The sequence below is a fragment of the Mesoplodon mirus genome (assembly GCF_964341445.2).
Source record: "Mesoplodon mirus genome assembly, chromosome: 4".
NCBI lineage: Eukaryota > Metazoa > Chordata > Mammalia > Artiodactyla > Ziphiidae > Mesoplodon > Mesoplodon mirus.
The window spans coordinates 173746782-173767682 of record NC_138979.1 but is presented as its reverse complement, the minus strand read 5'-3'; the positions used below and the strand labels follow the sequence as shown (position 1 = coordinate 173767682).

Genomic DNA, 20901 nt, shown 5'->3' with positions numbered 1-20901 from the left:
ATAGTTTTATTCAAATAGTTTAGGTAGTCCCCTTGATGTTAAACTTAAGGACCCAAGTTTCCCAGAAGTCTAGACTGGTAATTGCTATACCTCTACAGTAAAGTGGTGAGTTCCAGATCCTGCCAGCTATGCCATGTTGTCAGTTCCTGCCTGCAACATGTCAGCTTCCTAGGTGCATGTGAAAGTACCTCCATAAGTAATGCTAAGGGTGTTAATAAAGGCTAACTAAATCTCTAGCAATTGAAGTACCATATTTCTGTATCCCACCACATAGCCAGGACATGAGAGTCACCAGGCACAACAAATTTTATTGTGACTCAAAATGATACTTGCCTAGTTAGAAGGTGTGAGATTTAGTAAGATTAATCATGGTAATATTAATCTTAGACATTGCTTCTACTCACTGTTTCATATACTGACCTCTGCAGAAAAAGAGTAATTTTCTGAGTTTTCTTAGTCAAATGAATGGGATTTACTCACAAGCTTTATCTTCTGCAACAGGGAAGACAGTATTTTTATTGCTCAATAATTTTGTTTCATTCATAAAATATGTAGTAGTCTCCTGAATTGCTGTAGGAATATTTTACCAAAGTCTTTAAGAAAAGTTAGTCTTGTTCAGTTACTGCTTCAAGAATATAAATTGTTTTTCTTATTTTCTGTTTTTTTTTAGATTTTTGCTAGACATTTATTTTATGGTAAGGGTTTTTATTTCTAGGCACTTGTGAGTCAGCTTGAGACTATGCGTAGGTAATTGGGAGAGAAGAAGACAAAGATTAGTAGGAGTATTTTAAGATTCTGTATTTATTGAATTTACATACTTGCATAAAGCTAGTAGTATTACTAGAAAAACACTCTTTCTTTTAGATTAGTTATGAAGTTGTACATTATTTCATTACAACAAGTTGTACTATTGATCCAACTTAAGTTTGAGAAAAGATTGTGTCTGATGTATTAATGTATTTTAGATATCCACTTAAGTAATATCCATTACATTCTAAGAAGTGAAGCTTTTACAAAATGTGGAAAGAAGTTAAATAATAGAAGTAGCTTACATTATAGAATCATTGTAATTGCAGCACAAAATGTGTGAGGTTAGCCCAGAATGTTCCTCTTCCACATTTAGCCCCCTCAAATCCCAGGCCAAAGGAGCATTACTCTTCTTTTTTCTTTTTTTTTTTTTTTTTGTTCATTGTTACCCTCTTTCTCTCTAGATTCTCCTGCTCTTGACCATAATCTCTCTCAAATAATCAGACTGTTCCCAGGCAGCAGCACAGAGGCTGTGGTGGTGGGTGAGAAGGCGGGGTGGGGGAGGATGGAGAGGTGAGGGCATGGTTGCTTTAATCCGACGCCTTCATCACTGTTAATAATTGCCAAGACTCTTTCAGTACTTATTGACAAATGAACATTTCTATTTGGTAAAAATATTTTTTAGATTCCAGAAGGAAATTCATTGGAAAAACAAATATCAAACAATAAAACAGATTTGTGATGGGGAATTATTCAACACCGCTTTTCTAAGATTCTGAGATTTCTAAGATACTGTTGGATGTAGCTCTAGAGTATTTGTTTTTCATTGCTGTAAAATACTTGTGAAAATGTGGTACAGTTCATGTGTTTATTCTCCTGTCAGTGGACATTTGGGTTCTTTTCAGTCTTTTGCTATGATATACAAGTTTCCAAAGATGTATACTTAGGAGTGAAATTGCTGGGTCATAGAGAATTTATAAGAAAATGCCAAATTGTTTTCCACAATGGTTATACCATTTTACAAACCCTGTTGATCTACATCCTCTTAAGCACTTGGCATTGCCACACTTTTTATTTTTGTAAATCTAGTTGGTGTAAATGGTGTCACATTGTCTTAATTTACATTTGTCTAATGACTAATAAGATTGACCATCTTTTCCAATATTCTTTGATTCGGCATTTCCTCTTCTATCAAACACAAGTTCATATCTTTCGCCTATTTTTTAGAGTTATTTCTTTTATTGTTTTATGGAAATAATTTTATATACTCTAGATACAAATGATTTGTAATTTTATGGATTACAGATGCCTTTTTTTGAGTTTGTGAGTTATTGATGTCTTTTGTTGACTAGTTTTTATTTCAGTGTAGTCAAATCAGTTTCTCTTTTTTTTTTCTGAACAATGCTGTTTCATGTATTAAGGAATTCTACTTTTTACTAGGGTCAAAAAAGATATTCTCATATATTTTATATCTAGAAGTTTTAAGGTCATCAAAACATTGTTAAATGGGAAAAAAATCTTTTGTCATATTGCTACAATTTATTGAAGAGATTTAGCTCATATTAACTTTGTATTAAAATATACCCTAAAATAATTTAGAAAAGACATGGGATCATTGAAACATAAATATTTCAGTCTATTGCTTTATCCTCACCAAGAATTATCATTCTGTTCTCATTTAAATTAGGAAAGCTTCTATGACCATTTTAGCTTGCTTTGATAAATCTTTTCTCTGAGATATTAGTCCTAATTGATTACATACTGTTTAGGCCTTAACTGTTCTTTTATCATTTCCTATCATATGTCAGTTTTTAATAATGAAGGGACTTTGAGAGCCTATAATCCAATTTATACTAAAATGGAAATGGAGTCTAAGAGAGATCAACTGATGTGCTCAAGCTCCTGTGCTGTTAAGTAGTCAAAATGACACTCAAACTCTAGTCTTTTGATTTCAACTCTAATATTCTTTACATCAGACTTTTTGTCCCCTTTAATGAATTGTACGCGTTGGAGTTCATGCCCTCTCAGTCTCCTTCACTACTCTTCTTCCCTCCTCTACAATCTAGTATTTCAACTCAAGTGTATAGGCAGAGTAAGGGAAAACATGATCTTTCTTTTTTTCCCCTTTCTTTACCTTTCTTCAAATACCTAATGAATGTTTGCTATGTATCAGGCATTAGGGATGTATGATAAACAAGATACAATCCTGTCCTCAAGGAGCTTATAGTTTATTAGAGGCATTAATAAGTAAATAGACTGTTACATTTGAGTGTTATAATCACATGGGGTAATAACAGGGAATTCTGGAAGCATGATAAGAGGATATGGTTGGTCTTGGTGAGTCATGGTCACTTCTTAAAAGATGTAATATCTAGGTTTACTTTTAAGATAAACTGTTTATCATAGTTAGATAAACAGTGCTGGTTATTGAATAATTATTAATAAAGTCACTTTGATTAGAAATAACTGGCTTCCCTTAGACTTATTCCATAGCTTTCTTGTTGAATTGCCTTGGTTCTTCCAGAAGAATTGATCTTTGAAAAGTCACAGAGAAAATCATTTGGAAGGGCTTACAGGATTATCTACACCTCTCTTGGAACTATTACCCAATATAGTCAATTAGAATAGGTGCTCAGATAACTCTTCTTCATTTGCTCTAAACATAACAAAATTAGTACACCTTAAAAACTTGGAATTTTATTTGCTGAAATTTCTGGTTTTACCTTGTAAGTCTCTCTGTTGCCTAAGAATATGTACAGGGCCCCATCAAAGGAAGTAATAGCCAGAGTCCTCTTGACAGGCAAATAATGCATTCTCTTATAAGAGGGATGGGATTAAATCTTACCTTATTGGACTTGTGGAGTGAATTGTGACAAGTTACCCATCTAGAGAGTTACTGACTTCTGTTAAGCTATATAAAAAATTGATTCTTAAAAAAATAACATTACTGTCAGGTAGCAGTAAATTGTAATTTATATAGTTTGGGTCACATCTTTTATGCTTTGATTAGATGGCTATCCCTAAATTCATGGCCAAGGTGAAGGTTTTTCTCCAGTTTGTAATTGATGGATCTTTGCCATCCTGAAATACAAGCCTTCTGTAACTTCAAATAAAACTTCTAAAACATTATCAAAATGAAGCCAAACATTATTGTGTTTAGTGTACTCAAACAGGAACATATACGTGTTGCCAAATATCAAGTTTATCTAAGCAGGATATAGAAAATGTATTCTGAACTTAGAACCACAAAAATGGCTCCTATCATTGCACAGATTTTTTAAAAATTAGCCAGAAAGTTAAACAAATCCTTTACAGTTGGAGAAATCTGGTATATAACACCTTAACCAAATGCTGCTACTTAACATCACTAGTGATAGAACTGTGGTGCCCCTTAAAATGATGTATCCAAAAGGACACAACATTGCCTGTGCAAAAAACACATCTGAATCTAATCATGAAGAAACATCAGACAAACCCACATTGAAGCACATTATACCAAATATATAGGTTTAAAAAAATGACTATAAAAGATAGTTGTTGGGACAACTGGATGTATTTTATTTTGGTTAGTATGGTATATTACATTGATTGATTTTTGTATATTGAACCAACCTTGCATTCCTGGCATAAATCCCATTTGGTTATGGTGTGTAGTCCTTTTTATATGTTGCTAATATTTTGTTGATGGCTTAAGCTTTAAAAGGATCTTTGCAGCTAAGGCTGAGAATAGTGGGGGAGGAGATTGGTCAATATCACTTAAGATCAAAGGTGTCAGGCCAAAACATTCAAATATCTGAATATAAAAACAATTGATCCCCTTGTAGCTGCAGGCTTTTCTCAAAGCAGTAAGAATGCTTCACAGCTCTTGTGGTTCTTACCAAATTATATTGTGAATCAGTAGAGCAAAGATTTACATCCCTTGATGTACACTCATTCATTTGTTCACTCAGTGAGTTTTTGAATTAACATTTTTCCCCTTTGATCATAATTAAGGTACTAGAAGTAGGTTGCATTGGTTCAGGTATAGAAATTGTTGTTTATAGTGTTTTTTTTGTGTATGTATTGGCATTTGTTTATCAATTTAAAGGTATATTTTTGTTATAGGGGCCAAGTTTAAAAAATACATTGGCCATTCAGCTCATGTAACTAATGTCAGATGGTCACATGATTATCAGTGGGTTATTTCTATTGGTGGAGCAGATCACTCTGTCTTTCAGTGGAAATTTATTCCTGAAAGAAAACTAAAAGATGCTCTTCACATAGCACCCCAAGGTGAGTAATACACACTGCCTAAACAATTTCTCTGTCAAATAACTCTTCAGTAACCCCCAAATAACAATTTTACTATTGAAACGTACACAAGCCTCGTATGTTAACAATATAGATTATTATTATTAGTGGAGATTTTAAATAAAATATTAGGTCTATATGTTTAAACTCAGATGTCATGGAGCATGGACTACAAAGTACTTTTGGTTACACTTTCATCTATCAAATGATGAGTAAAAAACATGCATTAGTAAAACAAACATTTAATGTATTCTCTGGGAGATGGGTATCTAGGTTTCAGTATGGTTTTTTTGACAAAGAAAAATTATCTAATGTCAGTTCATCTGTTGCATATAGTATTTTCTAGCTATTTTTCATGTTAATTATAGGTTATATTCACTTATATTTGCACAGACATTTAAATTTGATGTAGCGGTCATTGGGGAGCCAGTGAAGGGATTTAAAGGAACTATTGAGTTTGCAGTGAGTGGAGAGGAAGATAATCTGTAGTACAGTTTACTGACATCTGTGTCACTTGAATAGGTAATTTTATTTGCTTGTTTTATGGCTTGTCTCCATGTCAGTTGGCACAGTCAGCTCTTAATCATTAATTTTATTGTGCTGTTTTGAAAATGAATCTTTTTTAAACAGGTAATGTTTCATTTTTTTAAATTACAGAAAATCTGGCTGACTCTAATAGTGATGAATCAGATTCAGATCTGTCTGATGTTCCAGAACTGGACTCTGAAATTGAACAAGAGACACAGCTCACCTACCGTCGGCAGGTAATTTTTATTACCACATGATTTTTTCCTGAAAAATTCTAGTTTCTTCTTTATCTTGCTCCCTGTTGTTTACTCATCTATTGTTATCTTTTGCAGTTTTTAATTTTCCAAGAAATGTATGGCTGTTTCCCCCTTTAAGAGTTAAAGTATACTTGTGTAAAATGTTATTTATATTAAGTGCTTGATATACTAACTGTGCCTGTATTGTATTTTATTACATATTGTATGTGCTTTTTGTCGCAGTACACTTCCATTTATTTCCTTTAAAATACTCTCTTACGAAGTATAAAAATTTCATGGAAACTAAATATGTATTTGTCAGTGTGATACTTAGAAAATGTAAATACGTTTGTCTTTCCAAGGAAGTAAATTTCATAAAGAATCTTCCTATTGAAGACAGTTGTTAGAACTTTAGCGATCATAGTAACCACAATGTCTGAAGTTACATTAGCAATCTATAACACCTTTATAAATTTGTGTTCTAAGAATATTTCTACTTATGTACATTATTTAAAGGTTTACACGGAAGATCTACCTCAGCTTAAAGAACAATACAAAGAGAAACAAAAAAGTGGTACTTCTAAAAGAAGAGAGCGGGCTCCAGGAAATAGTATTCGATTACATTTTGTTCACGGGTACAAAACGACTACTTTTCGTTTATGTGTTTGAATTTTGGTTCACATTTACTAGCTATGTGACTCTGAGCAACACACTTAACCTCTCTGTGTTTCTGTTTTACCATCTGTAAAATGGAGATAACAGTACTTCATAGGGTTCCGGTGAGGAGTAAATAAGTCAATACTTGTGGTGACTTAGAATGTTTTCTGGCACTATATAAGTATTTATTAAATACAAAATTAATTTGTCTTATGAAAATTTAGTGTTATATTTATAGAAATGGATCTCTTTAAACAAAAAAACTAAGTGAAATGTAAGAGATTATCATCTCCCCTAAATATGTCTAATTTGTAATGATATTGTGGCTTGTTTTGGCCTAAGCATTTTGGCCTATATATTATAATTTCAATAAAATACAGTTTCTGGATTCTCTTAGAATATCTGGCAATACAGGTCTCACATTTTATGCCGGGACAACAGAGTCTCCAGTCCAACTCTCCTTCCCCTCACCTAGTAATCATTGTCTTACCTGGCTTATAATGTTTTCAAGAATTTGAAAGAAAACAGATTTATTTAGTAAAAATATTTTTTCTCCAGTGTTAAAATAGACAGTATTACTTTTTGTTTGTTTAGAAGCATTTTGTGTGTGTGTGTGTGTTTTTTTAATTGGAGTATAGTTGATTTACAATGTTGTGTTAGTTTCAGGTGTATAGCAAAGTGAATCAGTTGTACATATACATATATCCACTCATTTTTAGATTCTTTTCCCATATAGGCCATTACAGAGTATTAAGTAGTGTTCCCTGTGCTGCTATTCAGTAGGTCCTTATTAGTTATCTATTTTATCTATATTGATCAGTTTTGAGAGGATTTGACTACTTGTTTTCTGGATGTGTATAATATTTTTAAATTGTTGTTAAAACTTATTTTTGTAACATATATTGATATATTTTATTCTCATGGTTGAACAGTGTGTATAGAAGGATACACTCTGAAAATCTTCTTCCCACCTCTGCCCTCCCAGCCATCATTTCCCCCCCACCCAAAGGGAATCACTGTTACCTAGTTTCAGAAATATTTATGTATAATATAGTACAAACAAATACAAATATATATTCTTTTCTATACCCTTTCACTTGTAAAAAAGCAACTTTTTGCTTTATAGTATACAAATTTAGTATTATGCAAATAGTAGTGTACAATATACACTTCTCTGCACCTTTTTTCATTGAGTGTTGTAGCTTGGATTTAGCTATTTGTAATTTGTAACTGTAAGAGCAGTTCACAAAAGTTTATGGGAGCTGAGATATTTGTATTGTTTAAAATTGTTCAGTATCTTGTAAAGCTGGAAATTGAATGTCCTCTGTATAGTCCATATTTATCAGTAAAAGGCCAAAGTTAATGTTATATGATTTTTCTATATTTAGTTACAGAGGTTATGACTGTCGAAGTAATCTGTTCTATACTCAAATTGGTGAAATTGTGTACCATGTGGCAGCAGTGGGTGTCATTTATAATCGACAACAGAACACACAGCGCTTTTACCTGGGTCACGATGATGATATTCTCTGCCTGGCTATTCATCCTGTGAAAGACTATGTGGCAACAGGCCAGGTAGGTCCTTTGAAAGACTATGCGACAACAGCCCGGATAGGTTAGACCTTCGTTTGGGTTTAAAGTTAAGTTAGTCCATTTTTTTCCTTATCTTTTGTATTCCAGGAAATGAAGAATTCTTTAGAATGGGATTTTATTTTCATATTACAAATAAAACTTTTTTCTTATAGTTTTCCTTAGAGTTTTATTGTTTTACTTATTGTAATTTGAATTTGGAACTATGAGCTCTGGCTTGACACCTTTCTGTCAGGATAATATTAATTTTTTAAATTTATGAGTAAAAATTACAAAAACCATAAAGATTAGAAATCTGGTTTTTTAATTATTTTAAATAATATAAGTTATCTAAGAAATGTTCTGTGACAAACAGGATGACTATGTTTTTATTTTACAATCATGATAGTAACATATTCGGGTTTACCAAAGTAGAAAACACAGAGAAAAGACGTAACTGATACCTCTCTATATGGATATTCTTGAGAAGGAAGGGAAAGGGTGATATTTATAAATTCTCACTGTGTGTAAGCACTTTACTAATTTCTTAATGTATATTTATTTTATTCGCACCTCACCTCTATGAGAGTAAAACCATTTCCCCCAGTTTATAAATGAGGAAGTTTAGGTTTAAAGAAATTAGATAATTTTCTCAAAGATCTGTCAGCTAATAAGTGGTAAAGCCTAAAGCCCTTAGTCTGTTTGGCTTTAAATACTGGGTAAGTATACCTTCTGGGATATATTGAGGGTGGGGGTAGGAAACTTGCATCATCCTATGTAGCTTCCCTGAAAGGAGAGAAAGCTCTTCCCTTTTTCTTTCTCCCATCTTCCCTCCCTCTGTTTATACCTCCCCTGACTCTTTCCTTTTCTCCTTCCTTTCCTTCCCTCCTTTTCTCCCTCCTTTCTTCTATTCATTCAAAAACATTCATAGAGCCTGCGCTGTGTACCAGGAAAGACTCTGGGAATATAAATAAAACACCTTGCCATGGTAAAACATTCATACTCTGTGGGGGAAGACAAACACACAAGAAAATTGTGATACAGTGTCATAAGTGTAGATCAGGGCTTCTTACCTTGGCACTGTTGACATTTTGGGCCAGATAATTCTTTATTGTAAAGATAATTGCATTTTTGTGTATAATGCCATCCTGTGCATTGTTGGATGTTTAGCAGCATCTCTGGCCTCTATGGACTAGAGGCCAGTTAACACCACCCACCCCAGCTGTGACAACCAAAAATGTCTCCAGACAGCGTTTGAGAGGCAAGTCACCCCCTGCTGAGAACCACTAGGCTAGAGATATGTATAAAGGGCTCTTGAAATATTATAAATGACTGATATATCATGCCTAATGGAATCAGGGAAACCCTCATAGAGATGATGACATTTGAGCTGAGTAGTTTACCTGACAGAGGGGAGGTTGGGGAATGTATTTTAAGTGTGTCATATCACGTGTAACAGTGGGGAAAAACATTAAAAAATAAAAATACAACTTCTTTAAATAACTGTGAGCAGCGCAAAGTATTCAAATCTTAGAGCGCATGATGGACAAGAGCAGAAGAACTAATTAAATGGGCTGGCAGGGGTCTCAGGGGCACCATTTACTTTCACCTTTAGTTTATATAAATGGTTCCTCTTAAAACACGATTATGTACCCATTGTGCTGTGGCAAGGAGTTTGGACATTATTCTGCTACTACTGGAATGAAGACTAAAAACTGGTCATTTACTACCATAATTCTGGAATTTTAGGGAGTTTGGGCCAAATTAAACTAAAAGTCAGTATGCCCACAGGACATCCCTGGATACCCAATGACCTCTTCCTCTGCTAGGCTTTTAGCCAGAACTCTAACAGAAAGACAGATTAGGGGAATTCGCTGGTGGTCCAGTGGTTGGGACACTGCGCTTCCACTGCAGGGGACCCAGGTTTGATCCCTGGTCGGGGAACTAAGATCCCACAATCCATGAGGCACAGCCCAAGAAAAAAAACAGATTAACAAGAGAAAAACAAAAAGTTTATTAACAGGTGCAATTCATATCACCTGGGAGAAACCTAAACCAAAAGTAACTCAAAATGGTTTAGAACTCCAGCTTATACAGAAAACAGTAGATCTGTAGAGAAATGACAGGACAGAGGAAAGCAGTTAATAACTTAGTGAAATATTGACTGATTGCAATATTGTTTTTTGTTACGTCTTTATATAAAACCGATCTCAAAATTAACAGTAGTTGGCAGCTATATTAGTTATTTCAGGAGTTGCCTTCATAGGCAAAGTTATTATATCTCTTAATCTGTATAAAGAAAGTGATTACTTGAGTCTAAAGGAATAATTAAGAATTAAGTTGTGTTAACCTGCTTGTGCTTTAACCCATCTGTATCTTGTTTACACCATTATCCTAGCCTAGAACATACTTACTTGCTTCTCTTTTTATCTAAGACCAACACTTTTTGAAGGCCCGCATCAAGTAGCATCTCTTCCATGAAGATTTTCTCTACAACCTTTTCATCCCCATTAAGCATGTATTACCAGATGTTCTTATTTTAACGGAAAATATCTCGTTTTCCCAATGAGTTTGCAAAATTTGCATAATTGTCTTAGTGCTCATTGTACCTAACATAGTAATGCTGCCAATAATAGATGCTTGGTAAGCATTATCTTTATTGATGAAGTATAGGATAAGGTTTGGGAGCTACGTAGTTGTAGAACATTCCTAGAAACACTGAGCCTAGTCTCATTAGCTTTTCAACAAATGTAAGGGAAAAATGTTGATCACATATACAGTCTGCTTTATACTTTTTATTTGATAAATATTTATAGCAAATATGACAAAGGCTGTTAAATCTCCTGTTTTATTTCCTTTTATAGATATGAAAATAAACAATTTAATTGCATAAAATGACTTTTATAATTCTTTCTATTTTAGGTAGGTAGGGATCCCTCAGTTCACATATGGGACACAGAGACCATTAAACCATTGTCGATATTAAAGGGCTACCACCAATATGGTGTCTGTGCTGTTGATTTCTCAGGTAAGGCAGTTTTCTATCTCAGTAAGAATGATCAAAATGCAGAGGCAATACTTGGCATTTTAGTCTAAATTAGTGTTGCCTAAACTTGTCATTTAATAGTGACCTTCACAATTTTTTATCAAATGTGCATACTGTTGTCCTAACCAATCAAGGCTCTGAAAGTGTGGGTTTGCTAGCTGTTGTATAATAATAATTTAATGAGTGTAATTTTAGTACCCATTATTATAAAGATGTTTCTATTAAAATAAAAAATGTTTGTCTACATAACCTCTGAAACCATCTCAGTTACCACTAGTGGTATGTATTTCCCACCTTGGGCAAACCCTGATCTCATTTAATGTTTTGCAGCCACAGAGTAAACTTTGAAAATGTTTAGGGTGAAAGCTAAGAAAGAGGTGAGAACTGAAATATTTGTTTTATAACATTTCTATGAATTGACAATTCCAATCTGTCTTATCAAAATAATTTCAGATCATGTTAACTCTTTGCTACATATATAAAAGTTTAACAACTACAGATAGATCTACAGTGAAAGCTGGGGTATGGATTGGGAAGAGTGGGGAAATACCATTAATAGAGAATTTTATATTAAGAAACAGTAAATGTGTGCTTTCTGCTGCTCTGACTGAAGTGATAGTGAATTGCTATCGTTTGTGGGGGGAAATGTATATACACATATTAATATCTGCCAAAGGTGAAGAAACAGAATGGTAAAGGAGTCAACAAGAAAAATACCACTGGTAGCCATAACATACTAGTTGAGGTTTGCAAAAAGTATGGCAGAGTGGCAAATGTTTTATTATAGATTGCCTTTACAACCTATAAACATACGCACACCTGCCAGCATGACTGACTTAGCGCAATCTCTTGTCTAATAGTCATTTCTTGTTGCTTGATGGTAGTAACAACTAAAATAATTGACCTTCACTACAAACAGTCATATTAAAGAGCAATATGTATTTGTAACCTGTGTCTTTTGCATTTGATTCACTTTTTGTAATCCCTATGACTTCTTATATCACAGTAGAGTTCCTATGGTGAAATCCATTGGCGTATATCACTTCTTCCTTCCTTCTTTCTTAGTTTTCCCTTTCCTTCTCATCTTTTAAATATCTTTTTTTTTACTTTTCTTATCTTCCTCCTTTCCCCTATCTTAAGCTGGTAGAAGATGAGGTAAGTGAAGTCAGAGGAAGAAGTCAGCAGATAGGTTTAGATGCATTGAGAAACTGTTCTTCCCCCTCCTTCTAAATTCTGCGTTTTGTTTCATAGCTGTATGCGTGCCTAACATTTAACAGTATTTTATAAAATTTTAAATATAGTGCTGTGGTATCAGAATATGTACTGAGTGTTTTTTATCTTCTGAACGTTAATGATCAGTCTATCTCTGTGATTAATTTTCATAGCGGATGGGAAACGTTTGGCTTCAGTTGGAATAGATGATAGCCACACTATTGTGCTGTGGGACTGGAAAAAAGGAGAGAAACTTTCGATAGCAAGGTAGGAAAAAAGCTTGATATCACATTGGCAAAATACTGAAATTACCTTGGACTTAACTTTTTTTTTTTTACTTATAACGGTTTTGAAATCAAGCAAACCTAACTTTTTAAATTGTTGCCGTCTTTGTTACCATTGAATAAATAGTATAATCGTGGTAAAAAGACAAATAATTTCATGATTCATTTGTAGGTTTATCCCTTGTGCACATACTTTTTAATGTAACTGTAATATGATATTCGAAGTAGTGATTATCAAAAATTTCCATTTATAGGTAGAGTGAATTCCACTGTAAGATAAGCTATTCTGTAGTCATTGAAAACATGATAAAATACTCATTTTATATATTTGAGTGAAAGGAGATACACACACACATGTATCACAAAGAAGTTATAGATTATTTTTATTTTCTCTGTTATAGTTTTCATTTTCTAAATTTTCTACAGTGAGCATTATTATTTCTATAATAATAAAAAATATTAGCAATTGCTTTAAAGGAGGAAATAGTCAACAGTTTCAGAGACTATTTTTTTAACTTCCTGTTCCCTAAAGTGATACATAAAAGCACTTTTAAAATATAGATAAATGCTTTCTTCAGAGTATATAGACAGGACCCAAATAAAAGATAGTTTAAGAGGATTTTGTATTTGGAAAGACCATATTAAGCTGTAACAGAGTACTATAAATTTTTTTTCCTTTAACTCATTCATGCCACAAATGGCATTCTCTATGTACAGTACTGTAGTAGGTGCTACCCAAAAGAAGTTCAGCTCTCACTGTTCCTGTCTTTTAAGATTCTGTTGAGAGGAGTTAATAAATTAAAATAATAACAAAATAACAAATGTACAAACGCATGATTACGTAGCCTAAACCTAAGAGACAAGTGGGCCAAGCATTTAGTAATGGAGTAATCAAGATAGAGTATGAATTAGGCAAAAGGTTATTACAGGAGAGATTTATCTTCAGAGTTAAAACATTTTGGTATTTATTTCAGAGGAAGTAAAGATAAGATTTTTGTTGTAAAGATGAACCCGTACGTGCCTGATAAATTAATTACAGCTGGAATTAAACACATGAAATTTTGGCGTAGAGCAGGTAAGGAAGTGCTTCTTTTTGCTCCTTTGAAATTTAAGAAACTATTACTTTTTTTTTAACATCTTTATTGGAGTATAATTGCTTTACAGTGGTGTGTTAATTTCTGCTATATAACAAAATGAATCAGCTATACATATACATATATCCCCATATCTCCTCCCTCTTGCGTCTCCCTCCCACCCTCCCTATCCCACCCCTCTAGGGGGTCACAAAGCACCAAGCTGATCTCCCTGTGCTATGCGGCTGCTTCCCACTAGCTATGTATTTTACATTTGGTAGAAACTATTACTTTTAAAAGCGATTTGGTGTTAAGTACAATGTGGTATCCTAAATTGGATCCTGGAACAGAAGTTTCATTAGTTGAAAAATAGGTGAAATCTGAATGAAGTCTGGAGTTCAGTTAATAGTAATATATCAAATATGTCGGTTTTCTAGTTTTGACAAGTAGTCTGTAGTATTGTAAGATGTTAATGTTATGGGAAACTGGGCGGGCGAGCAGTATATGAGAACACTCTGTGTTATCTTTGCATCTTTTATGAAAATCTGAAATTCTCAAAAGTGAAAAGTTTATTTTTTTAAAGAATGATTCACAGTTGTCTTGATACATTTTAAACTAAGTTAAGATTTATTTTATCATTATTTATTGGCTGCATTGATATAGTATTCATATTTGCAAAAGAATTTAACTTATGAGATTAATCAAATGATGTCCAAACTTCATTCTTCTGTTGAAGACATGTTTTTTAGTCTAAACTAAAAATGAGAAATTGTGTCAAAATTCTTTATGTTCTATAAAATGATATAGAAATGGAATGTTATATTACTTTAGTCATTTAGTAAATTAGTGACTGTAGAAGTTCATATTGTAAAATTAAAAAGTCTCTTTTCCAAATCGAATAGCATACTTATAAATTCCAGCAATTTGACAAAGTCTTAGTACACTTAAACCTTTCAGATAAAATACATAGCTATAGAGAGAAGTGAGACATAGGTTAGAAAAGAATAGGCTTAGTGAAGATATTTCCCAAGTTGAATTAGCTTTAAATTGTAAACTACATAGGACATGAGTCGATTTTCAGACTTGTTTTAGTACTTTATCACAGACTTATCAGATCATAGTGTATATACATTTACAAAGTAAAAAGAAGTATCTTCACGTTTGTAATTTTCATTCCCATTCATTTAAACGAAACTTTTGAGTATCTTAGTCACTTGGACTTGCAAATACCCAGCAAGTAATGCTATTATTGCGGTTTTGAAAAAGAAAAAAATATATATAAGTTTGTCTGAAATTAGAGACTTAAAGAAAGTAAATAGCCTTAAAATGAAAAGATTTGCAATTGAATAACTTTTTTCTTTAACTTTGATTTGACATAAAGTAGACCTGAAACTGAACCATAAAAGGATAAATGTTAAGCTTTTAGTGCATTTCAGCATTCCTCACTTTGAGGTTCTGATCCAGAGTTCAGTAGTCAACTGGGAAATAAGTAACCACTTTATTAATCTGAATAAATGCCATCTGTCTACCCTCTAAATGCATAGCTTTATGTAAACTAAGTTAAGGATGACTTAGGACTAAGGCTAAAAGGGAGCTTCTTACCTCCTATCCCAGATATAGGCTTTGAGAATTGCAAGTTATGAATTATTTATTAATCTCTAAGGAATTTGAACTCTATTCCATGGCTGGTATGACCTTGTACAATACAAACATGTTATGCTGTGTGTATCAGAAAACTCAATAATGATTATCTAAACCAGAGGTGAAAGACTCTGTAAATGGCCAAATAGTAAATATTTTAGACTTTCCAGACACAGAGACAAAATCAAGAATATTGTATAGGTACTTAGAGAACAAGAGAGAAAACTCCTGCCTTGCCGTACCCAGTTTGCACTCAGTTGCCGTTAACTGGAGACATTCCCTCCAAGATCAGCCTGCTGCAGTGAACAGGACTTGCATGTTGGGCTCGGGGGAGACCATAGTCAGCCTCACTCTGCCCTAGCGACACACTGATTCTAGTGTGTCTTCTCCTCCTGGAGAGCCCTACCTTCTCAACTTCGGCAGATGGCCAGAGGCAAGGCAACTCCTGGACTGTGATTTCACTGCTGGGTGCCCAGCAGTTGCCATAGCAAAGTCCTCAACTTGTGGATGGTGACCAGCTCGGGCCCTAGGCAGCTGCTAGTTGGCAGCCAAAAGTCAGGGAGGCAGGCTCTGGGAGCAGAGAAGAAAACTGACGTAGCCACTGCAGCTGAACAAAAACAGGTGATGGCAGGATTTGACCTACAGCCCATAGTTTGCTGACCCCGCTCTGGATGGATAATCTATGCTCTAGTGAAACCCAGTCCCCTCCACTTGTGCACTAGATCCCATCTCTCAGCTATTCAAGGATATCATTCCAACTCTTCTTCCCTTTCTCTCTTGCATTATCAGTTTTCCCTCTCTACCAACTGGTGTTATTTCTCCATCTTAAGTAAGTAAAACCAAACAAAAACACTCTTTGAGCTCTACCCTCCAGTTGCTAATCAATTTCTCTTCTTACCTATGTACTAAAACACATCCACACAGTTGTTTACACTTTAAATTTGTGAGTTATCTTCCCCTTCTTTTGAGAGAAGTCTAACCTGTTTTTTCCCCTTCACCACTTGACTTAACTGCCCTTCCAAGTGCACTAACAACTCTGGCTGCTATGTTAAGAAAAGACAATCTTCTGAATACATTTGGAATATGACTACTTTTCATCATCTTCTATGTTATCACCAGACCCATGCCACCTTATCATTTGCCCAGATGATTGAAATAGCCTTCTAACTCTTTTCATCGTTGCCTCTATTCAAATTACCCTCAACCCAGAAATCAGAATGAACCCGGTAATAAGTGATGTGCCAAGTCTTGTCATTCCACCACCCAAATGTTTTTCATCTCATAAAGAGTAAAAGTTAAATCCTTACAATGGCCTGTAATGCTGTCTTTGACCTCTCTGACCCCATCTCCCATTACTGCCTCCCTTACTTTCTTTGCTACTCCATACTGGCCTCCCTAGTTGTTCCTTGAAGATTCTTGTCACGTTCCTGCCTTGGGGCCTTTGCATTTGCTGATTCCTCTGTCTTGAACGCTCTTTTTGCATGGCTTGCTCTTGCTACCTCCTTCAGGTCTTCATGCAGATACCACCTTCTCAACGAGGCCTGCCTTAACCACCCTTCTTAAAATGGACCCCTCTCATTTCTTATCTCCCTTTTATGCTTACATTTTCTCCATAGCACCCGTCATCATCTAACATCCTGCACATTTTACTTATTTGTCATATTTATTGACTGTCTCTCACCAGGAAGCTCCATGAAAGCAGGGAATTTTGTTGTCTTATCTGTTTTGTTCATAGCTCTGCCCCCATTGCCTTAAATAGTGTCTGGTATCTATATATATTTCTTGAATAAATGAATGAGTTCATTTGGAAAAATGGGCAAAAGATATCAATAGATAATGAATGACCAATAAAAATAGGAAAAGATGATAAAGCTCATGAATAATTGGAGAAATGCAAATTAAAACCACAATAAAATTCAGTTGATATTTCACATCCCCCAGTCTGATAATACCAAGTGTTCTGAAAGGTGGGAAACAACAGGAACTCCTTTCACTATTAATGGGAGTATATGTTGGTGTATCGACTTTGGAGGACAATTTGGTCATAGAGATGATACCTCTCATCTATGTGCTGTTCCTTTTGCAAATATATTATGACCATTCCTAGAGAATCTCTTGCACTTTTATAGAAGAGGCCCTTGCAGGAGTGTTTAAAACAGCATTGTTTTCAATAGCAAAATCTTGGAAGCAATTTTATTGTCCCTGTTAATAGGAAAATGTTGTATTTATATAATGGAATGCTATATAGTCAGGAAAATGAGTTTTCTAGGGGTACAAATCAACATGTATAAAACTCCACAACAAATTGTTGGTGAAAAAAGCAGGTTGCAAAAGAATACATGCAGGATATGTATTTATAGAAAATTTTAAACATGAAAAATAATGACGTTACCTAAGAATTCACAAATAAGTAGTAAAATATGTATAAGGGAATATGTGAGAATAATCAAGATCACATTCAGAATAGTAGCGGTTGAAGAAGGGAGATGGGATTGGCATACATTTTGATTGTTTAGTAATTTTATGTAAATTGATAATGGATATAGAAGAGCTTATTGTATTTTCTTTACTTTTTGTATTAAATATGTCATCATATAATTTAAAAAAAATTAATCAAAAGACTGATTTAAACTGACTTAGTACATATTTTTGTTTATCCAAAAAGCTATGACCTGAAAGCAGCCGTGGGTATGCCTGCCACAGCCAAGCAAGGTGTCGCCCAAGTCACTGATTGAGAGACCTTTATTTTTCTTTTTAACTCCCCTTACTGTTACATGTCTTTCTCTTTAAACAAGAAAAACAGCAGAAAAGAAATTTTATTGCTTTGAATTTTATATGTTTTGAGAGTGGTACTTTCATAATATTTTTTATGAACCAGGGGGAGGATTGATTGGAAGAAAAGGCTACGTAGGCACACTGGGGAAAAATGACACAATGATGTGTGCAGTATATGGATGGACTGAAGAGATGGCTTTTTCTGGAACATCCACAGGAGACGTGTGTATCTGGAGAGACATCTTTCTTGTAAAGACAGTTAAAGCACATGATGGACCAGTGTTCAGTATGCATGCATTGGAAAAAGTAAGTAACCTAAATAAATTTTAAGTTAAACATAGTTTGATCATGGAGTGCAGAACATTTTCACAAGTACAGGGACACTACCTTTCTACTTAGCTGAGCTACCCAATAATAATATGTGAGCTGGAGTCTTCCTGACCATATTTTATTCCTCTTTTCAAACTCCTGAACCCAGAGTGAAATAGGTCTGCTGTTATTAAAAAAAAAAAAAAAGTTTAACTTAGTATTTATTAATCTTTTACTCTGAGTCAAAAATTGTTTAAGTACTTTATATGTTATCACCATATCCTGTGAGGTAGCTATCATTATTTTTTTTAATAAATTTATTTGTTTTATTTGTTTATTTTTGGCTGTGTTGGGTGTTCGTTGCTGCGTGCAGGCTTTCTCTAGTTGTGGCAAGTGGGGGCTACTCTTCGTTGCAGTGCACAGGCTTCTTATTGCAGTGGCTTCTCTTGTTGCAGAGCACGGGCTCTAGGCACGTGGGCTTCAGTAGTTGCAGCATGCAGGCTCAGTAGTTGTGTCTCACGGGCTCTGGAGCACAGGCTCAGTAGTTGTGGCACACGGGCTTAGTTGCTCTGCGGCATGTGGGATCTTCCCAGACCAGGGCTCAAACCCGTGTCGCCTGCATTGGCAGGCAGATTCTTAACCACTGAACCACCAGGGAAGTCCCGTAGCTATTATTATTATACCCTCCTTTTAAAGGATGGGATTATGAAGCCTCCAGGAGAAGGTGCTGAAAGTGGTAGAGCTACTTTATGGTTCCAAATTGCAAACTGTGTTTTTAAAGTCCTATTCTAAAAGTAGAATGTTTTGTGTCACAGTAAATATTTTTGCAAATTCCATGTTGATGTTTAAAAAAACATAATGGATTCTATGCTAATTTCTGTTTTTTATAAGCTGTAACTTTTGGCCAGAAATATTCTTTCCTCCAGAGTTTTTCAATATAAAAAAAGGTTATTATTTTTTAAATATTTAGATCTTCATTAACTTAAAACTTTTACTTTTGTAGGGATTCGTAACTGGAGGGAAAGATGGGGTAGTAGCTCTTTGGGATGACTCCTTTGAAAGATGTCTCAAGACCTATGCTATAAAAAGAGCTGCTTTGGCCCCAGGATCTAAAGGTGATTTAAGATTTTGAGATTTGGAGGAAAAAAGATTAATTGCTTATTAACATGGTGGGCACTGAGGTGGAGCACATGGGGTATATTTTTCCTTCTTTACTAGACAGGCATCAGAGTTCAGTAAGAGAAGCCACTTAACTGGTTGCCAGAATCATTGCTGTCCTTTCAAAATCTATTTTCAGTGATACGCATAGTAATATATAAACAAATACAAGATTATCAATGTTAATTTTTAACATTTTTAATTTTTCAAAGAAAATCGCCATGTGAGTGTCACATTTGCCACCAGTCAGGGTATTGTTTTCAAACTTGGCCTTTTGTTTCATCTTAGTGTTTTGTTGACTCCCCCTCTCTAGCCTTGCAGGCCCTTCTTCCGTTACTCTTTCTCGTAGTGCGTTAAGGCACTACAGCACTCTGTCTCTGACCTGCAGGCCTTCCTGTATGCTGTCACTTTTGCCTAGAATTTCCCCTTTCTCCTCCCTCCTGCTTCCTCCACTTACCTGACCATATGCTTATTTTTCAGATCTCAAGCACTGTTTCTTCTAGAATGATTCCTTACACTCCCATCCCCTCTCCCCCTCACAAAAGGTTAAATTCCCTTTTGTTCCATTTTCAATATGCTCCTCAGACAAGGTCTGTTTTCCTCTTTGTATGCTCTGTGAGGGCAGAAGCTTGACTCTATCACGTTTACCAGTATATCTCTGAAGTCTGCCTAGGGTACAGTAAACATAAATGAATTAATCTTAAATCAAATTGAATTAAAATTACTAACCAGAATATTGTACATGCTCTAAGAGGGTCAGGAGGTGGATGAGGGGCAAATGTAAAAGGAAAATAAACAGCTGTCAGACTGGTAGTAGGGGATCTGGAATAATATAGAATCATGGAATTGTCGCATATAAATGGTGCTTACTTTTGAGATTAGTAAATTGAATGATTGGGGAAAATGTGGTACATTTATTAGAATACTTAAAATATAGGAGAAAGCAACCGTGTAACATGATTTGCATTGTCAAAATAGCATCATTGGCAATATATACACCCGTGTATTATAGTAACTTCATACCTAGAAGAACATCTCCGTTTAACATTTTAGGTCTTCTCTTGGAAGATAACCCATCTATACGTGCCATATCATTAGGACATGGTCATCTTTTAGTTGGCACAAAGAATGGTGAAATACTAGAAGTGGATAAAAGTGGCCCAATAACACTTCTGGTCCAGGTAATTTTAAATGTTAATATGCTTTCTTTTCCCTTTGTATACAGTTGATTCAATACATAAGAGCCAGAAGTTGGCAGTGGTGAAAAATAATGTTAAATTATTTAGGGAAATATTTGTTAATGTTAATATTTACAAAACATAAATTTAATCATAGTTAAATGAGTAGCATCTGTAAATAATATGCACATTATCATG

General features: G+C 34.5%; 1 protein-coding gene across 2 annotated transcripts in view; it reads left to right on the top strand.

The window, feature by feature from the left end:
- The window catches only part of EML5 (EMAP like 5), a gene marked incomplete at its 3' end in the record, with an annotated part of 161753 nt that overhangs the window by 77823 nt on the left and 63029 nt on the right, over positions 1-20901 (top strand). For both annotated transcript variants that reach the window (XM_082619963.1, XM_082619962.1), the window contains exons 11-20: positions 4852-5019; positions 5695-5801; positions 6318-6436; positions 7847-8033; positions 10950-11055; positions 12459-12552; positions 13544-13644; positions 18162-18364; positions 19371-19482; positions 20579-20706. In XM_082619963.1, the coding sequence (XP_082476089.1) occupies positions 4852-5019; positions 5695-5801; positions 6318-6436; positions 7847-8033; positions 10950-11055; positions 12459-12552; positions 13544-13644; positions 18162-18364; positions 19371-19482; positions 20579-20706 (1325 nt within the window). The remainder of the gene's footprint in view (positions 1-4851; positions 5020-5694; positions 5802-6317; positions 6437-7846; positions 8034-10949; positions 11056-12458; positions 12553-13543; positions 13645-18161; positions 18365-19370; positions 19483-20578; positions 20707-20901) is intronic.